This window comes from Psammomys obesus, unplaced genomic scaffold, assembly GCF_907164565.1.
Source record: "Psammomys obesus unplaced genomic scaffold, mPsaObe1.curated_primary_1811, whole genome shotgun sequence".
In the NCBI taxonomy this organism is placed as follows: domain Eukaryota; kingdom Metazoa; phylum Chordata; class Mammalia; order Rodentia; family Muridae; genus Psammomys; species Psammomys obesus.
The window spans coordinates 3,890,428-3,913,161 of record NW_026587215.1 but is presented as its reverse complement, the minus strand read 5'-3'; the positions used below and the strand labels follow the sequence as shown (position 1 = coordinate 3,913,161).

General features: G+C 52.3%; 2 protein-coding genes across 3 annotated transcripts in view; one reads left to right on the top strand and one right to left on the bottom strand.

Annotated features, from left to right (window-relative positions):
* Positions 1-816: 816 nt before the first annotated feature.
* Polr3h (RNA polymerase III subunit H) lies at positions 817-11,441 on the top strand. The gene is made up of 6 exons (XM_055602943.1): positions 817-1,217; positions 4,334-4,430; positions 8,690-8,776; positions 9,243-9,306; positions 10,207-10,408; positions 10,866-11,441. The coding sequence occupies exons 1-6, from the start codon at positions 1,107-1,109 to the stop codon at positions 10,917-10,919; spliced, it is 615 nt and encodes a 204-aa protein (XP_055458918.1). The 5' UTR covers positions 817-1,106; the 3' UTR covers positions 10,920-11,441.
* Positions 11,442-12,338: 897 nt separating this feature from the next.
* The window catches only part of Aco2 (aconitase 2), a 39,070-nt gene continuing 28,674 nt past the window's right edge, over positions 12,339-22,734 (bottom strand). For both annotated transcript variants that reach the window (XM_055602941.1, XM_055602942.1), the window contains 11 exons: positions 21,876-21,967; positions 20,448-20,553; positions 18,547-18,704; positions 18,273-18,346; positions 17,628-17,739; positions 15,983-16,105; positions 15,648-15,803; positions 14,715-14,906; positions 13,506-13,638; positions 12,994-13,115; positions 12,339-12,799 (listed from right to left, as the gene is read on the bottom strand). In XM_055602941.1, coding sequence (XP_055458916.1) covers positions 12,665-12,799; positions 12,994-13,115; positions 13,506-13,638; positions 14,715-14,906; positions 15,648-15,803; positions 15,983-16,105; positions 17,628-17,739; positions 18,273-18,346; positions 18,547-18,704; positions 20,448-20,553; positions 21,876-21,967 — 1,403 coding nt within the window. In that variant the 3' untranslated portion in view covers positions 12,339-12,664. The remainder of the gene's footprint in view (positions 12,800-12,993; positions 13,116-13,505; positions 13,639-14,714; positions 14,907-15,647; positions 15,804-15,982; positions 16,106-17,627; positions 17,740-18,272; positions 18,347-18,546; positions 18,705-20,447; positions 20,554-21,875; positions 21,968-22,734) is intronic.

Here is a 22,734-nt window from a genome sequence, read left to right as displayed (position 1 = left end):
ATCTAGAGAGAGATCTGGTGCCCTCTTCCGGTGCACAGGCACACATGGAGGCAGAATGCTGTATCAGTAATAGATAAATAAATCTTTTTTTTTTTAAGTAGTTTGAGCTTGTTCTTACATGTGCGTGATCCTAATTATGTAGAAGGCGGAGTTGGAGGGAGGATCGAATCCAAAGTTGGAGGCTGGCGTTGGCATAGCTAAGCTGGGTTCCCCATTTCTCCGTCTTTCCTCCCGCGTGCTGGGATCACAGGTGTGTTGGTCGCCATTTCCGGCTCTCCCAAGCTATTTTTAGTACTTTTGTGGGGGGTGCCGACACTGGGTCTCATTTTTGTAACTCAGGCTGGCCTTGAACTTGCAGTGATTATCCAGCCTTCACCTCCCTAGTGCTGGCATTACAAGCAGGAGGATCTTCGTTGGCGTTCAGGCGCTTAAGCACCGGGTGTGCTGAGTTTTGCTGAATACGTTCATCAGTGTTTGCTCCACTTAACATTCCTGACACCTTTAAAGGCCCGGTGACCCTTCCGTGCCCACTCTCTTAGGTACCAGTCTGGAGGATAGAAGGTTTTCAAAGGATCTCCCCGGCTGAGGCGCAAAGGAGAGACAACCAGACCCGGGGCGCAGACTGGTCGCCTAGCAACCAGAGCTCGCAAAGGCGTCCGAGGTTGGCTTGCTTGAAGGAGAGGCCCGCCCTCTCAGCGCTCTGCCCCGCCCCTCCGCCCTCAGGAGGCGGAGTCTGCGGCCGACCCCGCCCACTCTCTGGCCCCGCCCTCGCCGGGGCGGGCAGAGGCTTCTTATTGGTTAGTTCCCCGGAAGCTGAGTGATTTGGTTTCGGGAGCGCTGCGCCGCGACCTCGGGGCCGCCGGGCTCGGCGTGAGCGGCGCGTGGCTTCCGCGCGTGGTGGGGACGGAGCCGGGCGAGGCGGGTCGGGTTCTTAGGGGTCTGGAGGGAGCGTGGCGCCCACCAGCGGCACCCCAGGCCCTCCCGCCTGGCCCCGCTGCCGGTCTGGCTTGTCAGGCTGCGAGGGGACCGAGGCGGCTCGGGGACCCTCCACCGCTCCCGGCCCCCGTGCGTGACCGGCTCTCCGGTTCCCAGAGCTCCAGCTCAGGATGTTCGTCCTGGTGGAGATGGTGGACACCGTGCGCATACCCCCGTGGCAGTTTGAGCGGAAGCTCAACGACTCCATTGCCGAGGAGCTGAACAAGAAATTGGCCAACAAGGTACTGGACCCTCGGGCTGGCGGGCAGTGTCCGGACCGCCCCACCGCTAGCCTGGCCGTCGCTGGCTCAGCCCTAGCTTGGCCTTGCACACTTAAGTAACTCTGTCAGGCTCTCTTTTCCTCCGCGTACTTCTGAACCAGACTGGGATGTCAGGGTTTACTCAAGGGAGTAAATGGGCCAGGCCAAGTAGTGCACACCTGTAATCCCAGCTTCTTGGGTTGTTGAGGCTTGTGATGATCCCGAGTTCGAGGCTAGCGTGGGCGACATAGTACCCTGTCTAGAACAAATTAAAAAGCGCTGAAGCCAGCGGTGGTGGCGCACGCCTTTAATCCCAGCACTCGAGAGGCAGAGGCAGGCAGATCTGAGTTCCAGGCCAGCCAGGGCTAAACAGACACCCTGTCTCAGAACCTCCCCCTCCCCACGCCCGAAAAAAGCGTCCGGCTGTTAATCTGTGTTTAAAATTGCTTGACATTTGCGGGACCATTGGTTTGGTTCTCAGTATTGCCAGAAAACAAAATGGAGAGAGGGTGCACAAAATGGTTTTGTAAAAGAGAAACTGCAAAAATGTCATTCTCCACATTCGGTTACTGTACAGTCTGCCAAGTCGCCCTCTCTGGGACTCGGTTTCATTTGTAAAACAGGGATAAATTGTTTTTCTCTCAAGTGTGCATCATGAGGCTGGAATGTGTCTGTTCGTTCTCAAAACAATGTTTTGCACACCTGCTGTGGTGCATGCCGGCTGCCCCAGGGCCAGCTGGAGAGGCCTTCCTCTCTGCTCTGGTGACTGCTTGGTTATCCTTCTTCGTGGTTCTCTCTTTTTTAAACACGTAACCACAGTTGCTTTCTTGTTTGTTTGTGTATACCTGTGTGGCCACAGAGCCTGAGTAGAGGTCAGAGAACAGCGTGTGGGTCCTTCTACTGCCTCCCACCCTGTGGGTCTCTGGAATTGAACTCAGCTGTCAGGTTTTGAGGTATGTAGCTTTGGCAGCTGAGCCCACTCATTGGCCCCATTCTTGTATTCGGTTACTGTATTTCCCCTTCAGCAAGTACAGAGGCCTTCTCTGACTTAGTCCTTTGACTCTCCCCAACACTTAGCGAGAGTGTGGCAGAGTGGATGCAGGCTCTGCCCCTGTACTGTAGTGAGAAGGAAAAAAAAAAAACCTGCTGAGTGTATTATGATGAGTGCCAGGAAGGACAGACATGCACACAGCTGTTCAACAAAGGAGCACCACCTGGGATGAGAGACTGGAGGCTTTTTGAGGGAAAGAAAAGCCACGTGCACCGAGATCTGATGGTGAGGAGAAGCCCAGTAGAGAGCAGGGCAGGAACAGCAAGACTGTTTATAGAGGAGACAGGTGGGCCCTTCAAAGAGACTGAGGCCCGAGGAGCTAGACACACACAGCTGAGGCTTGTCAGCTGGAGGAGAGAATTCACTGACATCTTTAATTAATTAGTGGCTTTTAATTTTTATTTATTTGTTTTTTAAGACAGGGTTTCTCTGTGTAGCCTTGGCTGTCCTGGAGCTCACTCTGTAGACCAGGCTGGCCATGAACTCACAGACATCTGCCTGCCTCTGCCTCCCAAGTAGTGGGATTAAAAGTGTGCACCACCACTGCCCGGCTTATTTTTCATTTGTGAGACAGAATCTCACTATGTAGTCTTGGCTGGCCTGGAACTTGCTACATAGACTAGGTTGGCCTTGGATTCACAAAAAACTGTCTGCCTCTGCAACCCAGGTGCTAAGATTAAAGGTATGTGCCATTGTTCCATTGCTGTAAAGAAATACCATGACCAAGGCAAGTCTCATAAGAGAAAGATTTTTTTTTATGGTTATTTTTTTGAAATAGGTTTCTCTGAACAGCCTTGAACAGTCCAGCTGTCCTGTAGGCCAGGCTGGCCTCGAACTCTCAGAAATCCACCTGCCTCCACCTCCCAGAGCGCTGGGATTACCGGCGTGGGTCACCAGGCTTGTTCACAGTTGGAGAGGGTTAGCTCGAAGCATGCTGGTACACACGGTGCTGGAGCAGTAGCTGAGAGCTGAGTTCTGCACCGCCAAGAGAGTGACACTGGCCTGCTGTGGGCTTTTGAAACCTTAAGACCCGCCCACAACAAGGCCACACCTCCTAATCCTTCTAATGGTCTCAGATAGGCCCCCCCATGTCTAAGCATTCCGAGGCCATTCCTATTCAAACCACCACAGCCCCCACATCCAGGGCTGCTGCTTTTTTAATTACATGGATTTATTTTGCATGGGTATACATACCACAGCACATAAGTGTAGGTCAGGACAACTTGTAGGGAGGCGATTCTCTGTCTGTACAGTGTGTGACCTGGGACCCAGCTTAAGTTGTCAGGATTGGCGGCAGGCACCTTGACTGCGGAGCCATTTTGCCAGCACCACCCCCTCCCTGTTTTTGAGACCGGAGCTGACTTTACATTCACTGTGTGAGCGCAGATGGCTTTGGACTTGTGATGCTCCTGTCCCTGCCTCTCAGGAGCAGGCATTACAGGCCAGGGTCGCCATGCCTGGCATGAACAGGCGGACCACTGCAGACCTCTGCCCTAACTCTGAAGTGCCCTGATGTCTCTCTAGTGCCCGGGTCTGCAGACACTGAGCCAATCATTTGGAACACTGAAGCGTGGGCCGTCAGGGGTTCTGCTCTACTGATGGGCTTTGGCCACATATCCCCGTGCGAGCCCTGACTCTGTGTCAGGCGGTGTGAGAGTGGCGGGAGGTCCTCACACTCACTGGCTGTGATCTGGAGCACAGACTTTGGGACATTGGAAAGTATAGGTTTAAGCAGGGATTCCACAGTGGTGACAGTAAACTCGGGTCGTGGGGGGTGCGGTGGCCCTGCCACCAGGATGTGTCCATTCTACTCACTTAACACTCTAGCTGTTATCTCGGTTTTGAACGTGGAAAACTGAGGCTCAGGCGGGGTAGTGTTCTTGGAGGTCCCACAGTGAGGAGCTGGCCTGTCCCTCAGGCTCTGCATTGTGCAGAGTTCTGCATCCTGAGGTCTCCGCTGCTGTCACCTCCCGCAGGGTCTTAGTTCAAACCCTCAAACGAGGGTTTTGGAGGAGCTGGGCCCCAGGGTCACTGTATGTGTGCACAGGTGGTGTTCAACGTGGGACTCTGCGTCTGCCTGTTTGACATCACCAAGCTGGAGGACGCCTATGTATTTCCTGGGGACGGAGCATCGCACACCAAAGGTGGGTGCCTCCCCTTCCTAGGGTGCCGTATTTTTTGGGTCTTATTTTCTGTAGCAAAAGATCAAGCTGCCATGCCTCTTGGGGTGGCAGGAGGCCTGGGCCCCAGTCCTGATTCTGCTAGGAACTGACTTCAGGGGGACCGTAGGCACTCATGTCCTTTCTGGGCCTCAGTTTCTTTACCTGTAGGACAGCAGTGTGGATGGTGATTCTCAAGATTACTACAGTTTTGAGATTTATTTTTGAAGATTTTATGTAGTTGTTATTTATACAGTATTCTGCTTGCATGTATGGCTGCAGGCCAGAAGGGGCACCAGATCTCATTATAGGTGGTTGTGAGCCACCATGTGGTTGCTGGGAATTGAACTCAGGACCTTAGAAAGAACAGCCAGTGCTTTTAACCTCCAAGCCATCTCTCCAGTCTCCAGTTTTGAGATTTAAATTGTGGTTTAATCTGTGGGTCCCTTGGGTTCCTTTAGTGCCCCCTACTATCTGCCCAGCCCTCATGCTGCTCGTTGCGTTATAGATAAGTGGTGAGACAGCCTTCTAGGCAAGGACCCTGAGTGGTGGCTGTTACTGGGTGGACAGCAGAAGGCAGAAGGACAAACTATTGGGTCTCAGGACCTGGAGGGGCAGTAGGACACAGCAATTAAAAGTGTCCTCTGAGCCAGGCATGGTGGCACACGCCCTTAATCCCAGCGCTCTGGGAGGCAAGTGTATAGCTGTGAGTTCAAGGCCAGCCTGATCTACAAAGTGAGTCCAGGACAGCATGGTTACACAGAAAAACCCTGTCTCAAAAAAACAAAACACCCCAAAATAAAAGTGTCTCGTGGGGCCAGCGAGTGGCTCATGGGTAAATAATGTGCTTGCTGTACAATCTAGAGGCCTGAGTCTGCTACCCAGAACCCGCTGAAAGATGGAAGGAGAGAACCGACTACATAGACATTTCTTCTGCCTCCACATTATGGTGTATGAGTGTGCCAGGCACACACACGCACACACAGCCTCTGAGCAGGGATGGTGATACATGCCTGCAATCCCAACGCTTGGGAGGTGGAAACCCCGAGGATCAGGAGTTCCAGGCCGGCCTGGGCTGTCTAACAGTGGCAGTATAAGCAGGGCAGTGGTGCAGTGCACCTTTAATCCCAGCACTCCAGAGGCAGAGGCAGGTGGATCTCTGTGAGTTCAAGGCCAGCCTCGACTCCAGGACAGCCAGGGCTATCCACGGAAACCCTTTCTTGAAAAACAGAAATAAACATCGGCAGTAGATTCTCTACTGGAGGCCTGCCAGGAAGCTAAGGAACTAATACAGTGGAGCTCACGACGGGACCTTGGCACTGAGGGGGTGTGAAGATTGCTTGTTTCTCTGGGTTACTTGGGTAGTGCTCTTTTGGGCAGGCTTGGCCAGGGCTGGAATGTCTGGCACAGTGGTTTCAAAGGTCTGAAGTATGTCTTCAGCCTAGATGCCATGGACCAAAAGAGGTCACAAGGCGGGAGACTAAGGGAGACTGAGGGATGGAGAGTCTGCTCCTTGGTGAGGGAAAGTGCAGTAAACCTGGAAGGTGTGTGCACCCAGGGCTGAAAGGGTGGTGGGAAGGATTGGTATCCAGGGCTCCCCGACAGGTCAGCTTAGGGGCCACCCTGAGGGTGTAGGGCATTCCTTAGTCCTGCTTGCCCGGAGCCATCAGGAGGATGGCTGGCAGGAGCTCAGCCGCCTTGCCTCCTGGCACTATGTGGCCGTGTGCACTCTCCGCTGCCCAGGGCTCGCAGTACCAGCCCGGAAGTGGGGCAGAGTGTTACAGTGCACGTGCCCTGTGACAGACACGGGTCACGGTGGGGGAAGCTTGTCTTTGCCGGTGTTGGTCATCCTCTCAGCCAAGGGACGGCTGAGTGAGCATCGTGGAGTGTGTGAGGACAGCCGACAGGCTGTCCTTGCCCAGAGTGTGGAAACGGCTCCGAGGAGCTGTGTTCTCAGAGAGGGGTGCCAATCTGAGCCAGGCTCTGTACTTGGATGAGAGCCTGTTGTTCAAGAAGTGAGTGTTAATAGGTACCCGAACTTCAGGACGACCAGCAACAAGTCGGCTTGAAGGAAGTGCTGCCCCTTACATTGGTGATGCTTGCCCTCAGTCTCCAGGATTGGGCTTTATTGTCCCACACCCTGCTCACCCTGTACCCTCTTGTTTCATTTCGGGAGAGGCACTGGGTTAGGTACATCCCACAGACCCGAGTTTGAATTCTGGCTCTGACCACTGTCTCACAGTGGGATCACCACTCCCAGCATGATCCTTGAGGGCCATGCGGCATCAGGCCTTGAGCTGATTCCTTCTCTGCTGTGTGTAGGTTGAGGCCAGAAGGACAGCGTGCTAGAGTCTGTGCTCTCCTTTTTTACCATTTGGGTCCCAGTGCTCAAATTCAAGTGGTCAGAGTTGGTGGCAAGCCCCTGTATCCACTGAGCCATTTTGCTGGCCCTGTTCTGCTTTCTGACTTGGAGAACGGAACCACTTCAGTGCCTCAAGTGACCGGAATCGGGAATTTTGTCCTTTTCACAGAAATTCAGTGCAGTCCAAGGTCTGCGGACTAAGCATCCCGGAAAACATTTTAACTAAGAAAACATTTAACTAAGAGCAAACAATATGTACTCCCACCCCTGGTGGGGGGCACGGGGAGGAATGGAGTACAGTCCTAGAGCCTCATGCCACATAGGTGCTCTACCACTGTGCCGCGTCTCTAGCCTTTTGTTGTTTTTTGAGACAGGGTCTCTTTTGTGCAGCCTTGGGTGTCCTGTAACTCACTGTGTAGACCAGGCTGGCCTTGACCTCATGGAGATCTGCTTCCAGGGTTGTAGTCTGAAAGGTATGCACCCTCATGTCCAGCTCCAGCCTTCCTTTCTGAGGCTGACTACCGTTTTTTTATGTATATGCCCTACCTGAGCATTGTTCATTCAGTAGTCAGTGGGCATGGGCTTTCAGATAATGTGTTCAGGCTCTGGGCACTGATTCACAAGCTGTCCTGTTCAGTAAGCCTTGTGCCAAACTAAGTGTGGCATAAGCCTATCACAAGCCCGGCAGAAGCTTTGATTTGAACGCTAGGTCACATGGAGGCCAGGGTTTTTGCATCCTGTATGTAAGTGGCTCATGGCTGCTCGTAGCTGGATTCCGGAAAGTTAGCGGAAGCCTCAGCCATTTTCAGGATGTTGGTTGCCTCACAGGGCCTATGGTACAGGAAGGCAGGTGGATAGAGCTGGGCATGGTAAGCCCTGATGTTTTAGGATGGGTGCCGGCCAGCAGGCCTAGGCCTCTGAAGGAGTCCTGGTGGAAGCCTGTGCTAATGTCTGAGGGAGGCGCTTTCAACCTGGGGGCCTTGTCGGGACGGTGGGGACTTAGAGCAGTGGTTCTCAGCCTGTGGGTCACAAGCCCTTGGGGTCACATATCCGTTATTTGGATTCTTAGGATTTGTAACAGTAACAAAATTACAGTTAGGAAGTAGCAAGGAAATAATTTTAGATTGGGGGTCACACAAATGAGGAACTGTATTAAAGGTTGAGGACCTCTGCCTTAGAGGCTTCCCATGGCAGAATGGGCAGGAGGGCTGTATGGTTGGAGCAGGTCACAGCCTCTCAGAGCCACCTCTTCCTCTGTGTGGTGGAAACAGGGCACCTGGCACAGGAGGCTCATACATGCCGGTGGCTAATGGCAGAGAGCACCTTTCCGCTTGAGAGGGCCAGTGTCTGGTGACTGCCTTAGCCGGCCTTTTCCTTGAGTTCAGGTGAGAGGGAAGCACAGAGGAGGAGGCCTGAGAACCCATGAAGGCTTTCCCCACGTCACCCTCACCACAGGCAGCCTTGGCATGGTCTGTGCCCAGGGTAAGCATGCCCAGGCATCAGGAGACAGGAACTTCCTTCTAAACCTGACCAGTTGCTTCTGCCCTTCTGGAATGTGAAGGAGAGCCTGAAGGGAGTTTGGAATTGACCTTGGAGTCACTCATGGCCCAGATATAACAGATGGATTTGGAAGCCGGCCTCAGTTCCAGGGCAGTGGCTGATGCTGGTCCCTTATGGGGACCAAGCTGTGACCTTGCATAAGTGAGGGAAGGTTGGTTCTCTGGCTCAGCAGACAGGTCTAGGCCTGCAGGAGGACTCCACACAGACCACCGGGTAAGTGTGCTGGCAGTGAGGTGGCCATTGGCGGACATGAGCAGCCCCAGGCTCCATGCCGTCACGGAGGGCCTGGTGTGAATGACAGCAGTGTTGCCTTCTTTTCTAGTCCATTTCCGCTATGTGGTGTTCCACCCTTTCCTGGATGAGATTCTCATCGGGAAGATCAAAGGCTGCAGTCCAGAGGGTGTGCAGGGTAAGGTGCCCTGACTTCCGGGGTGAGGCTGGAACACAGTGGGGTGGGCAGTGTATGCTGACCATGTGGTCCCGGAATCTAGCCGAATCTTCCCTGTGGCATCAGAGAAGCTGCCCAGCTGCAGCACCGAGCCGGGTGCCTCACCTCCTCATGCTTCCGTGGATGGGGGAGGGCCTCATTCAGCTGTCAGGTTTCACTCTAAGGCCACAGCTTAAGATTTGAGGATGGGTGCTGAGCTGGGCCAGGTGACCGGCCCACAGTGCCCGTGTGCCCTCTTATGTGCGGTGACTGGGGACTGTGTACTTGGAGCTCTGTCCACAGCAGCTCAGCCCATGGACGTAGTACAGACAGAGATGTGGAGCAGAAGGGGGCAGATTGCCCTGGGAAAGGGGCTTGCCTATAATGCTGCTGGGATGTCCCTTTGAAGTCCCTTGTCCCATGCCATCATGTTTTTCATTTCTTCCAGTCTCTTTAGGGTTCTTCGATGACATTCTCATCCCCCCCGAGTCCCTGCAGCAGCCTGCCAAGTTGTATCCTTTCAAGCACGACGTGGGCCAAGCGGACAGCCCATTCCTGTGGTAACCCTGAGGGCTCTGCGAGCTGCTGCTGCTGGCAGTGCTGGGGTGGAGCACCAGGCCACCTCTGCGTCCTGCCCTGACCCTGGTGTCCGTGTGCCCACGTTTTGTCAGGCTGGGTGATAGAATCGAGCACTGTACTCCTTTGGGGCTTAGTCACTCCTGGTCACTTCACTCAAGTTGTTCCTGCAGGAGTCATTTCAGAGCTCTGTCCCTCAGGAGTGTCACCTTAGCTGGCTGCCTCGTTTTCCCAGGCTGTGGGGCTGCTGTTCAGAGCCTGTCTGGAGTGTGGAGCCCTTTGTCCTCACCCCAGCTCAGGGGCTGTTTGTTTTAATGGGACTGTCACCCGTGTCAGGAGTGGCTCAGGTGACATGGCATAACTGTAGTCACAGCTCCCGCAGTAGCATGACATGGAGAACGCAGTGTGCCACTAGAGGGCGGTATGGCCCTGCAGGCTGTGGGGAAGAGCCGAGCAGGCGCTCAGGCTCTGCTCTCACCCTGGCCTGTGCCAGAGACTCTGGAATTGTCAGCAAATCTGGCTTAGCCTTATTGTTCCTCCTCAGGCAGGTGCCATTCAAACCTACCTCATCTTGAGACCTGGGCAAACACATGATCCCTGTGCCTGTCAAATTAGTGCTGAGGCATTACTGAGAATTTGGGGTACCTGGATATTCATTTCTAGAGGTGTAGTTCTCACTAGCAAACTCTACCCTCTCCAAGGGGCAGAAGCAGCTTTCCTATGACTTCCCAGCCAACAGTCTCACCTGGGGTGGGGTCTAACGTGGGTAAGTACTTGAGTGGACCCTTAGCCTTCTGCACTCCGTGGCATGATTGTGGCCCTGACCCTGGTCCCAGTGATGAGACGGAACAAGTCTGGGTGTGGGAGTATGAGACCGAGGAAGGAGCACATGACCTTTACATGGACACTGGCGAGGAGATCCGCTTCAGGGTGGTGGATGAGAGCTTTGTGGACACGTCCCCCACAGGACCCAGCTCAGCAGAGACTGCCTCTTCCAGTGAGGAGCTGCCAAAGAAGGAAGCGCCGTACACGCTTGTGGTAAGCTGGTGGGAGGCTGCTTTCTTGAGGTTCCACTCCCAGAACCCCCTCCTTACTTAGCAGGTCAGGTCTCCTGTGATTGTTATCATCTCATCTTTTAAGGAAGGAGAGGAAACCTGGGAGGGGCTAGAGAGGTCAAAGTTGGAGCGAGAGCAGGGCACCACAGGAGTGGTTTGCCGGCTCCTCCCTCCACACAACTTTGGGAACTCAGGAAGGACAGGTCTGGGGTTGAGGAAAGATCCCACTTGAGGCCAGCAAACTAGCGCTTTCCTAAGAAACTGGAGAGAGGGGGCAGGCGTGGTGGCATGGCTCCCAGTCTCTGTAGCCTCTGGACTGTTGTGAGCCCCGACCTCCCCTTTGCCTGTTGGGCTTGCTAGGTGTGGAATGTGGTGGATCACTAGTCCCTCCTGTCCCAGGCAGCCCAGCTAGGTGGTGATGAGTTTTCTGTCTTTGGCAGGGATCGATCAGTGAACCAGGCCTGGGCCTTCTCTCCTGGTGGACCAGCAACTAGCTTTCAAGTGTACAGTGACTGCCTAGACCTGTGGAATGGAGGGTAGTCGGCAAGTTCTGTGGAGTGCCATCAGCGTGTCCCCTACCTCCCCAGCCCTGCTCTGCCTCCTGGAGCCGGCCCCAAAGTCCTCTCCGCTGGATTGTTTTTGAGACAGTCTCATGTGTCCAGGCTGGCTCTCACTTGCTGTATAGCATAGAACAGCCTTGAGCTTCTACCTCCGGACTGCTGGGACTGCAGGTGTGCAGCACGTTGGGTCGGTGTGGTAGTGGGGACGGAGCCCAGGGCTTTGTGCACACTGGGCAGGTACTCTACCAACTAAGCTACTTCCTTAGCGTAGGACATTTTAAATTTCTAAAGTGCTGTGGATGGAACCCAGGGCCTCTTGACTCATGTTAGACAGGTCTTACACTACTGAGCCTAGGCCCTTTCTATCCCTGTGAACTTCCGGTTTTCAGAGACAGCAGAAACAGTTAATAAACAATGGTGTTGGTGGCAAGAAACCCCACCCCATTTAATAGTTTATCATGGTCCAAGGTCATGGAATTGCCAACCTGGGACAGCATGTCCTGCCTGACAAGGCCCATAAACAGTGGACTTCGGTATTTCTAGCTAGCTTAGTGGCACTGTGTTGAAGGTAGAGGCCATTCTGGAGCAGGTGTTTGGGCTGGTGCTACTAGTTAGTGATGCAGGTGGAGCACCAAGCTGCAGCCATCTTTCCCCAGCCTCTAGGAGTAACCTCCCAAACCAGCCCTGTCTGCTGTGCCAGGGTCTGCCTCAAAGGAAGCCAGGGGTTACCACTGCCCCAGCTGTGACCACAAGCGCTCTGTGGGGCTAGTGATGCCCTGGGTCTCACAAACGACTGCCCAGTCCTGATGGCCTTTCTCCTCCTGGTACTGAAATATTTGTGTGATAAATACTGTTCTGTGACAAACCTCCATGGCCTGTCTAGGCCTTTCCATGTGAGAGGACCAAGTAGTGTTAGCTGAGGCTGCGTATCAACAGGAGCCTATCTTGTCCCAGCCTTCTGCTACAGAGGCCAGGGCAGCATGCAGCACACGCTTATGAGCTGTGGCCTGGGGTCGATTCCTCTTCAAGCCGCTCTGTAGTCCACTGGACCTGATCTACCTGCCCCCCCAAGTGCTGGAATTAAGATAGGCACTGCACATTCTCTGGTAGTTAAAGATTGAGCAGGTCTAGCACATCATCCTCGGGGACACAGCAGGAGGCAGGTCCTGCTCTGAAGTTCTAGTCTACTGAAGGTACACGGTCAGGGCAGGAGGGCATGGAATAGTGTTCTGTTATCACTCCTGTCTTTGCTGCAGTGACCAGGGTCCAGATACGACCAAGGCCTGATGAAGCCTTTGCTGACCTTAATCTAAAAAGGTGAGATGAAACTGATAGACACCAACCACTCTCACAGAACAGTCAACAGATTTAGATCTTTTTTTCTCATCAGAACAAAAGTTTCTCTAAAATCCTTCAGCCACCAGTGAAATGATCAGGCAGAATAAAAACTTCTTTCTGTAGAGGGAGTGCTGTCATCAAAAATAAATACAGTTGCATGGGTTGCTCAGGGATGGACAAAACTCAACAGGGAGGCAGGGGCTGGGACAAATCCTGAGTGCCCCCACAGTGGGTCACTTGGTAGGCTGAGGAGGGGAGAGCAGCCCAGCTCTGGCTCTCATGGACCTATACTTTTGATGCCCAGCAGGGTCCAGAGTGGAACAGGACAGCCTGGGCCTTCCTTAATGCTGCAGCTCCTTCATCCTGTTGAGGGCACTGCCCGCACGGAACCATTCAATCTGAGTCTCGTTGAAGGTGTGGTTCAGGAGGATGGTCTCCTGGGTCCCGTTGGGGTGCTTGATGATACATTTTAGAGGCTGCAAGACAAGGATGGGTATGGGTAGGAAGTGCTCCTAGGAACACAGTCTTCACTGGGGGCAAGCTGTTGGACAGCAAGTGCCAGGCCAGGGCTAATGCCTGGGTTGGTTCTCCCTCAGCTGGGAAGGACTTGGCTCTTCCAGCTGGAAAGCACCCACCCACCTAAGAAATCCCTCCTTCCCTGCCCTCTGACCTTGCCAGGAGCAAAGTCCTTCAGGCCTTGAATGCTCAGCTTGTCCACTGGATGGATCTTGTTGTAGTCAGCAGGGTCAGCAAAGGTGAGGGGCAGCAAGCCCTGCTTCTTTAGGTTGGTTTCTGGAAGACAACCATGCAGTTACAGTGTGGCTCCTCTGGCCGGGGGCCCTTCTCTAAAGCAGTTGAGGGATATGAGACGGACCCCACCCAAGTCCTACTTGGGGGTAAGCATGCACTGGGTACAGCACCCAAGTCCGCTGGGTCTCAGTGACCCTTTCTTCAGTAGCAATGCAAGCAGGTTTGCATTAGCGCAGATGTACATGCCTTGGATTTCAACCAACCAACTAAGAACCCACCCCAGTGTTGGGCAATGCCAAGTTGGCCTTGTGTAGGTGTGACAAGCTATATGGGAGGATGGAGTCGGAGCCCAAGTCAGCCACTGGCACAGTAGGTGACCTAGGGCCTTGACTAAAGGAGCAGCACTCCTCAATGGGGATGCTTCTAGCTCACCATGGATCCTGGCGAAGCTCTTGGTGATAATGGCCCGGCCCCCAAGGTGGCGGGGCTCCAGTGCTGCATGTTCTCGGCTTGAGCCTTCACCATAGTTCTCGTCGCCAATCACCACCCACCTGATGCCATGTTCCTGTCAGGCAACAGGAACAACGTGGTGAGACAGAGAAGGGTGCTGCCTGTACATGCCTAACTTTGGGTAGGCTGGGGGTCACAGTAAATGCGGAGAGGCTATTCCTTTCCTGCTGCCCATGAGCAGCTGAATGGACCAAATAAGGCCCCAAGGGAGCAGGCAACGGATGCTGGCTCTGCCTGACTATATGCAGGGACAAGGAAGTAGCCACCCTTTGTGGAGCAGTGTAGAGGCAGGATGCATGTAAGCCCTAGTTTGGGGGCAAGGCAGTGGCTGCACAGTGGGAGTAGGAGCCGCACCGGGTCCTCCATGGCACAAGGACTCTTTAGTTGTGCAGTCAGTGCTAATGGGCTTTAAGGGACGGCATGGTCCTTTGTGCATCTGCACTGTCCCAGTCAGCCACCAAGAGGTGTCCGATGGTCCTCACCAGGTTCTACATCAGCCCTGGAACCTTTCAAGAAGTGGCACCAGGAATGGAGAAATGGCTCCACAGTAAAGAACACTGTGGCTCTTCGAGGGGAACCAGGTTTTATTCTCAGTACCCACATGATGCTCACAACCATACATAAGTCTAAGGGGATGCGATGACATCACCTTCTGGCCTGTGGTCACTAGACATGCAGGTAGTACACAAACATACATACAAGCAAAACCCATACAAACAAGTAGTAGTTAAAAGAACAAAACACCTAGAAGGAGTATGCCACCACTGCCCAGGCTCACTTAATCCGAGCACTTCAGGAGGCAGAGGCTGGGGGATCACCGAGTTCGAGGACAAGCCTGGCACAGGCTTAGGTGTAATCTGTCAATGCTTGGTTTGCCTGAGAGCGCTTGTAGCTCTGAGCTTCACTTTCCATCTGAATTTCTAAAGTTCTATAAGGTTTCCTCCAGCCTCCTTATGTCTGGGGCAAACATCTGCTGTGGCTCACCTCTGACTCTGGGCAGGGTTCTGGATGCTGAGATAGCAGTCTTCTCTGGGCATGCCTCCTCTAGTTTTTTTTCTCATGTGTGCCCTCACCCCCAGCCCTCAGGAGAGCTGCTGTCTCACTGTTTCCACCAAACAAATGCTGGCATACCTTGTAGTAGCGAGCAGTGTCAGGGACAGGGCCAAATTCCTGGGTGACAGCATTGCGCACAGAGTTGGCCTTGCCATTTTCGATGTTGATGGCACCGATGAGCAGGTTATTAGAGATGTTATCCAGATGCCCACGGAACTTGAGCCAGGGGCCAGCAGCAGAAATATGGTCTGTGGTGCACTTTCCTTTGACCTTGGATGGGTGAATAGAGAGGACAGGCCAGGTTGGGCCAGTGAGAAATGGATGAAGGAAAAAGCCTTCCAGAGACAGACAGCAGTGACCAGAACAAGGAGGAGAAGGAGGTCTATGTCTGGCCTTGGACCTCTAGTCTGTGGAGTCCTTGTGTTCCTGTGCCACCTGGTTCAGCCAAGGGCATCACCCACCTCAAAAGGCCCAGTTATGCTGTGTCCATGACAGGATACTCTTCTCATGGAATAGGCTAGCTATGGAGGACAGCTGCAGCTGTCTGCTTATTCAGCTAAGCTGTGAAGGGTAGAAGATGAGCGACTCAACGCCAGACTCAGAAGCGAGGAGTCATGTCTGGGTCCTGGCTCACATGAGCTAAATACTAGCTGTCACAGGCATGCCTGGACACTGCTTAGTAAGCCCATAAATTATTGTCTGACATGAGTCTGAGGCCCTTGACCACACTAGAAAGGCCAAGCTCCTAAACAGTCCCCATCTAGTAATGGCCCAGTAACAGGAATGCTGTGGGAGTCCATTGTCAGTCCAGAGCTGAGCTGAGTCTGTGTGATGCACTCACACCAGATGCCTGAGGCCTGACAGTAGCTCGCTTGATCAGCCTCTGCCCAGCCCAGGGCCATGGAGTAGCCTCTAAGTTGCGGTGATCATGCCCTTGCAGCCAGCCTCCTTTCCGTTCCCAAGCGTTCCCTAGCCATGTCCGATGCTTGGGGATCAAGTGCCTGTACCCACCTTGATAAGGATTTGCATGTCTTCTAGGTCTTTGCCGTCCCACTTGTCAAAAGGCTCCAGGAGCTGCAGGCGCTGGCTGGTAGGGCTCACGTCCACCCGCTGCGCACTGCTGTCCGTGGGCGGGTGCTGGTAGGTGTCCTGCCCCCGGTCAAACTCCTACAGAAAGGATGGAGTCACACTGGGCACTGAATCCTTCATCCTCACATGGATGTCTTGTAGTTCACAAGCTTCCCTGTGTCCCAAACCTCAAGTGTCACCCCACTTCACATGAGCCTAGACAAATAGGCCAAGGCAGATGTGGTAGTCAGCGACACAGAACAGCAGCATCTGCTCACCAGTCGGGGAAGCTCGTCTGCATCTGGAGCCTCCAGCTTGAACTTCTTGCCATCTTTGCCTGTCAAGAAGTCAGTTTCCGGGTTGAACTTAAGGGTTCCCGCAATGGCCATGGCTGTGACAATCTGAAATGGAGGAGGCCAGTTTTCTGGTTAGCACCAGCCACCTACACCTATCTACCCAAGCACCTCTTCTTTCTTTTTTAAACTTATTTTTACTGGCCAGGTGTGGTGGCACACGACTGTAATTCCAGCACTTGGGAGACAGAGGCAGGCAGATTTCTGTGAGTTCCAGGACAGCCTGGTCTACAAAGTGAGACCAGGATAGCCAAGGCCACACAGAGAAACCCTGTCTCAAATCTCCCTAACCCCTCCCCCACCAAGTAATTTTCACTATTGACTACTATTGTGTGTGAATGTGTGCATGGTACTTGTGTGTGCATATACATGCCAAGCATACATGTTTGGGTCAGAAAACAACACTGTAGTTGACTCCTACCTTTTTGTGGGGGTTCTGGACATTGGACTCCGGTCTCGGGTTAAGTATGGCAAGCACTTTTGTCTGCTGAGTCATCTTGCTGGCCTTTCAAGGTCAGCAATGAGCCTGGAGCTTTCCCTTTGGCTAAGGTGGATGGCAACAAGCTCCAGGGTGTTTTTAATGTGGGTGCTGGGAAGTCAAACTCAAGATCCTCATACTTGTGCTGCAAAGACTTCACCCACTGAGCCGTCTCCCTCTCCCCAGGCCCCTCTTCTGAGGCCAGAGCAGCAGGGCCGTCCTTGGGACCATGAGCCACTGGGCCTGCAGAGTACTCAAGATCCCAAGGGCCACCTGCCAGGGCCTGAATTTAATGCTTTTCCCCATATAGGTCAGTAATACTATGGCACTTTTCCGTCTCTTGCACCTATCCTGGACAGATGAGAGGTGTCCCGGCATACAGATAGTACTTCAGTGTGGAAAATGTTCCTGCTTGGTAGCAAAGGAAAAGCAGAGCTCCACCTCCTCACCTAACAATGAGAGGTTCTGGAACACTCAGTAAAGTCAAGAGACTGGCCCTGTGCCAGTGATGCCCCAGGTGGAACACCCATTCAGTGCTTAAGGTGTGCCACAGCTGATTCGATGCCCACAGCACCGCAAAGGCACATTTTTACTGAACCCAGAAACCACAGCTTGAGATATGCCTGTGGCCTCAGTCAAGGACAGGGGAGGGCATGGGAGGGAAAAGAACTTCAAACAAACACTTCTTCACACACTGCTCACATGACCCTGCAAGGTAAGTAAGGCCACCAAGTTCATGTAGTTAGGAGAGCAAGGACTTGTCCCTGGCAGGGAGATGTCATAGTCCATACTATCTACTAACTGTGCTAAACACCTCAAGAGCTGAGGGAGACCCAGGCAGGAATCAGCACCTCAGCATGTTTGATGACTGACAAGGCCTGTGGCTCTTGGCTTCCCCTTGGATAACTCAATCAGGAGTGATGGCTGCTGGGTAGGGACTGACAGGAGAGGCTAATTTGCACTTTTACACCTTCTGGGACTTTCTATAATGCCAACCACAAGCCCATGTCCCCACACTTTCCTCTGACCCTTTAGGAGCAGGAGCAGATCCCCAAGGCAGCCTCAGGCTAATGCCTGGCCAGGCAGTCTCACCTCTGGGGATGTAACAAAGGCATGGGTCTCAGGGTTTGCATCATTGCGGCCAGTGAAGTTCCTGTTGTAGGAGGTGACAATGGTATTCTTCTCCCCCTTCTTGATGTCTTTCCTGCCAGGGCAGAGGGAGCAGGATCAGAGACCTGGCCCGGTCACGTGGGCTGTCCAGAGGCAAGGTGGTCTTCTTTCTTAAGGTACATGCCTAGCTCATGACAGGAGGGGAAAAGGCTGTGCTCTCCAAGGGACGCACGCACCCAGCACAGGGGACAACCTCAAGATCACTAGGTCTCATGTGAGACTGTGAGAAAGAGCAGCACAATCTAGACTGAGGCCTAAGTCTCCTCACCTGGGCAGCTGCCTGCTCTCAAAGGGCTCTACCAGAGCCTCCAGTCTGCCCAACAGGATGCAGCCTTGTTGGCTTCTTCCTGCCAGCCAGGCTTCAGCCTCTGGCCACTCAGCCAGCCACTCAGTGCTTCGGCAGGGCTCTTCTTCTAACTGCAGTGGCCCAGGCATGTCTGACAAGGACTTCTGGTATAGCAGCTGATGAAGCCAAAGGCCTTGGGCTGGAGTCCTCTCTCCACTTTTTACTTCTAGTACTTAACACCCAAGGAGATAAAGGCTAGTCTCTCAGGAGGAACTGCTTACCTGTCCCACTGGCCAATGCAAGGGCCACAAGCATTGGCCAAGACGATTCCACCCACATCCCTCAGGACCTGTGCCTACAGAGGATAAAGAGGACAGGAAACCGTTGGAGCCAGGTACAATGCTGATGGCAATGGGTAAGGCAGCAGGCTGGAGGATGAAAACTTGCACCTGCATTGCCTTAGCCTAATAGGCCATGGCTTGTCCCATCCTGGAGCACCTATCAGCAGGCATGGTGGGAAGCCAAGGGCAGGGGCAGGCGCAGGCAAACACTCACGTAGCCATCCCGCTCAATGGTGGCACGGATCTGCTCAGAGCCTGGTGTGATGGTGAACTGGGACTTGCACTTGAGTCCGTGGGCCAGTGCCTGCTTGGCTATAGCTGCTGACCGTCCCATGTCCTCATAGCTTGAATTAGTGCAGCTGCCAATCAAACCTGGTATATTGAGGGTGGTCGAGTCAAAGGTCAGGAGATGGTGACCACAAATCTCAGTCTAACCTGGGACAAAGAGTTTACCAACTGATCTGACACAGAGATTATCTCTAACAGAGATGTTGGAAGCCACCTAAATATCAATAAAGGTTACTCATGACCCAGTCATTCAGTCACTGACCAATTTTGTTCGTGAGTATAAGTACACATAAAACAGGGCTTCCTGCAGCACAGGGTGACCACCTAATCCTTCTGTCTCACTCTCCTGAATGCTGAGATTATAAGCAAACACCCCTTTACCCAACTTTTAGCCAATACTAACATATTCACAATGTTTATCGCTTAATGGAATCTGATAGGCTAATTTTGTCTTTTATACTTTTAACAGTTCTGGCTGTCCTGGAACTCACTCTGTAGACCAGACTGGCCTCAAACTCAGATCCACCCGCCTCTGTCCCCTGAGTGCTGGGATTAGAGGTATGTGTCAAGACCAACTGGCTTTCTGTTTGCTTTTATAATCAGAGCAACAAAAGATCTTTTAAAACTTGTTAAGCAGTTATAGTTGGGTATGCCTTTAATCTCAGCACTCAGGAGACAGGCAGGAGGATCTCTGTGAATCTTAGGCTACTCTGATCTTCTTAGCCAGGGCTACATTAAAAAAAAAAAAAAAAAAAAAAAGCTTACTAAAAAGTTCCATAGACCTGAATGATAGTATACTATACTATATATCAATATCAATTTCTCCTATCAATTCAGCCATTCCCTCCCCCCCTTTTTTTGAGACATGGCCTCAATTATGCAACCTTGGCTAGCCTTGAACTCATAGTTTCACCTGTCCTGCCTCTTGGTACTGAAATTAAAGCACAAAGATTAAAGGCATCACCATGCCTAACCAGTAGTTTATTTTCTAATTATTAAACCATTTTTAAAAAGTTTACTTCAAACTAGTAAGAGTGAACATTTTATATAATATTTAATGCTAAACACTATAGAAAGCTCTTTTCCCAAATGGAAGGGCAAATTCGACCATTGTTCCTAACTCGATGGGGACCAGGCTTGCTTTCTCAAGTTTCCCTTCGTAAGTGAGAACGGTGCATTAGCAGGTGGCACAGGCATATCCACACTGAGAATGATTTCCCTGTGCTTATCTGGACTCCCCTGTAGAGAGCGTGCTGTGCTGTGTCTGGGAATGAGCACTCCCTCTTCTCAGCAGTGATGGGGTAGGGCAAGTCTTCTGACCAACAGTGAACCGCTTTTCCTCTTTGCTCTGTTTGGAAGCAGCTTGCTGAGTGCACAAGCTGTTAAGTAGCAGAGCCAGGATTCAAACTAAGGCCTTGTGACTGCAGGGCCCAAGCTCTGGACAATGAGGCGGAGCTAGTTAAGAGCAGCAGGCCAGTGCATGTGCACATGTGACGTGTGCAAACAGCAGCATGGCTGGTATGATCTGTGTTCACACAGAAGTTCATTTACATGAAGATGTGCGTGTTCACGTACACAACAACATAACATTCTCAAAGAACGTGCTTCTGGTTAAGAGCCAGAGTTAGAAGTATTTTAAAACTCTTCTGTGAATATTTGCTACAATAAAGTTGTATTCTTTCTATTCCAAGCAGAGGTAATGTTTGAATAATCATAGACCTCCTACTAGAGTGCCTGCCTCAGGAAGTGCCGTCAAGGTGACTGTCCACAGCTCTGGGCAGAGTTGCTGGCCCAGACACCTATTAGCATAATGTGGAAGGTACTCACCCACTTTGATGTCCAGAGGCCAGCCTTCCTTCTCTGCCACAGTACCCACTTCTGCCACTGAGTGAGCCAAGTCAGGGGTAAAGGGTCCATTGATATGTGGCTTTAGCTGAAAAAACATGGTCAAGGAGCAGAGACAGAAGAAATACAATGAAGACAGATCTGTTCACAGATCCCCATTTTTCTACAGAAGGACTGGCTTCTGTTCTCATGGCTCAAGCTGTCATGGGAGACAAGTGGGTCTCAGGTTGCACATGACACTTAGAATTCCCCAACCTTATCAGGCTGTCCTTGTCCCCAGATGGCACACAAGGAACTGAAGGGTACAGTGATGTATCCCACTCCAGGTTACAAGAACAAGATGGCAAAGGTACAGAAACAGTCCGGGCCATCTGCCTCATAAGTCCATCATCTCCCAAATGACACTGCTTTTGGAGGAGCTGAGCCTGGAGGTGAGGCCTGAACGCCAGCTATGACATGAGAGGCTGAGGTTGGAGGATTGCAAGGGTAAAGTCCAACTGGGTTAGTTACAGAGTTAGCTCAAGGACACCTTGAGTACCTTAGTGACACCCTGTCTTAAGAAGAGGAGAACGCCAGGCAGTGTTGTCGCACACCTTTAATCCCACACACCTTTACTTATGAGGCAGAGGCAGAGGCAGAGGCAGAGGCAGGCAGTTTGAGGCCAGCCTAGTTTATAGTGGTTCCAGGACAGCCAAAGCCACACAGAGAAACCCTGTCTCACAAAGGGGGGGGGGGGGGGGGGGGCGGGGGGCTGGGGACACAGTCATGTGTCTACCAGGGATAAGGATGGACCAAACAACGGTCCTGCTGGAGTCTTCTGACAGACAGATCATGGCCCAGTGCTTTTCATGTGGTAGGACTAACAAACAGGACGTGTGTACAGCAGGGTGTCTGGCACACAGCCATCAAACACATCAGACTATTACTCCATGAATTAACCCAGTTCACTCACACCCACCTTAGCTTTCATACTTGGTGAAGTGAGACCCACAGAGGCGGATCAGCTTACACAGGTCCACTGAGCCAAGGCTGGCACTCAACTTCACACAGCCTGGCTTCTGTTGCTCCAGAGGCCTTTCCTGGCTCTCTGAACACCTGTTTTGTAGGCATCAGGTTGCCAACCCACTGTAACTTGCCCTATGATCTCAAAGCAAGCCCCTGGGGCAAGTCTTGGCCTCCACTAAGTTGGGGGTGGCAAATGGACATTTATGTCAGACTTGTTTTCCCCATGGCTATATGTCCTCTCCTTCTGTCTATCCCCCATTCCTGATTGATTTAGGTCCTAGGAACCAAGGGCCAACAGCCTTGCTGGGTGTTGCTCATAGGACCTGCCTCCCCCATTCTCTAGAGCCAAAAAAAGGAAAAAAGTTCCATCCTCACCAACCCCCCAAACCCTACTCTGTCCCTCACCTCACTGAGGTTAACTTCAATCACTTGGTCATAATGGCAGCCAGGGTCAGGCACTAAGTGATCCTTGAATTCTTCAGCTAGTTTGGCGATTTCTGGAATCAACAAGGGAGGAGAATAAACAGAGTTGGTTTTGAGACCTTATTTATTTGTACAACTGAGCCAGATACCTGCTCCTTATAAAACAGCAGGTTTTAGGCAGTAACTAAGCCAACAGAGGGACAAATCCAACAACATAGGATCTGCTGCTGCAAACCAGGAACTCAGCCTCTTCAAGAGGCTGTCAGTGACCCAAGAATGAGGAGACATGAGACACACATGGAATATGAGAAATGGAGTACCGGGGCTACAAGCACACGCTACCACACAGTGCCTGAGGATCAGAATATTACCACCACCACCCCAAACCCTGAGACAGGCTTTCTGTGTGGCCTGGTTGTCCTGCAATTCACTGTGACCAGGCTGGTCTTGACTATTCACTGGCCCCTGCCTCCCAGGTGGTGGGTGGTATTAAATTCATGTGCCATCCCCCCCCATGAGGAGCGGAACTTTTAAGAAGTCACTGAGATACCTGATAAAACAGGGTCAGATGAAAGGGGAGGAGGTCCTCCCCTATCAGGGGACTTGGAAAGGGGCAGGGAGGAGACCAGGGAGGGAGTGTGGGGTTGGGGAGGGAATGAGGGAGCGGGATACAGCTGGGACACAGAGTTAACAAAATGTAACTAAAAAGAAAAAAAAAAAAAAAAAAAAAAAAAAAAAAAAAAAAAAGAATAAAGATACTGAAATTATGACATTTAAAAAAAAAAAAAAAAGAAGAAGTCACTGGATGAAGAAAGGAGTGAAGGCTACTTCAGTTGCGGCT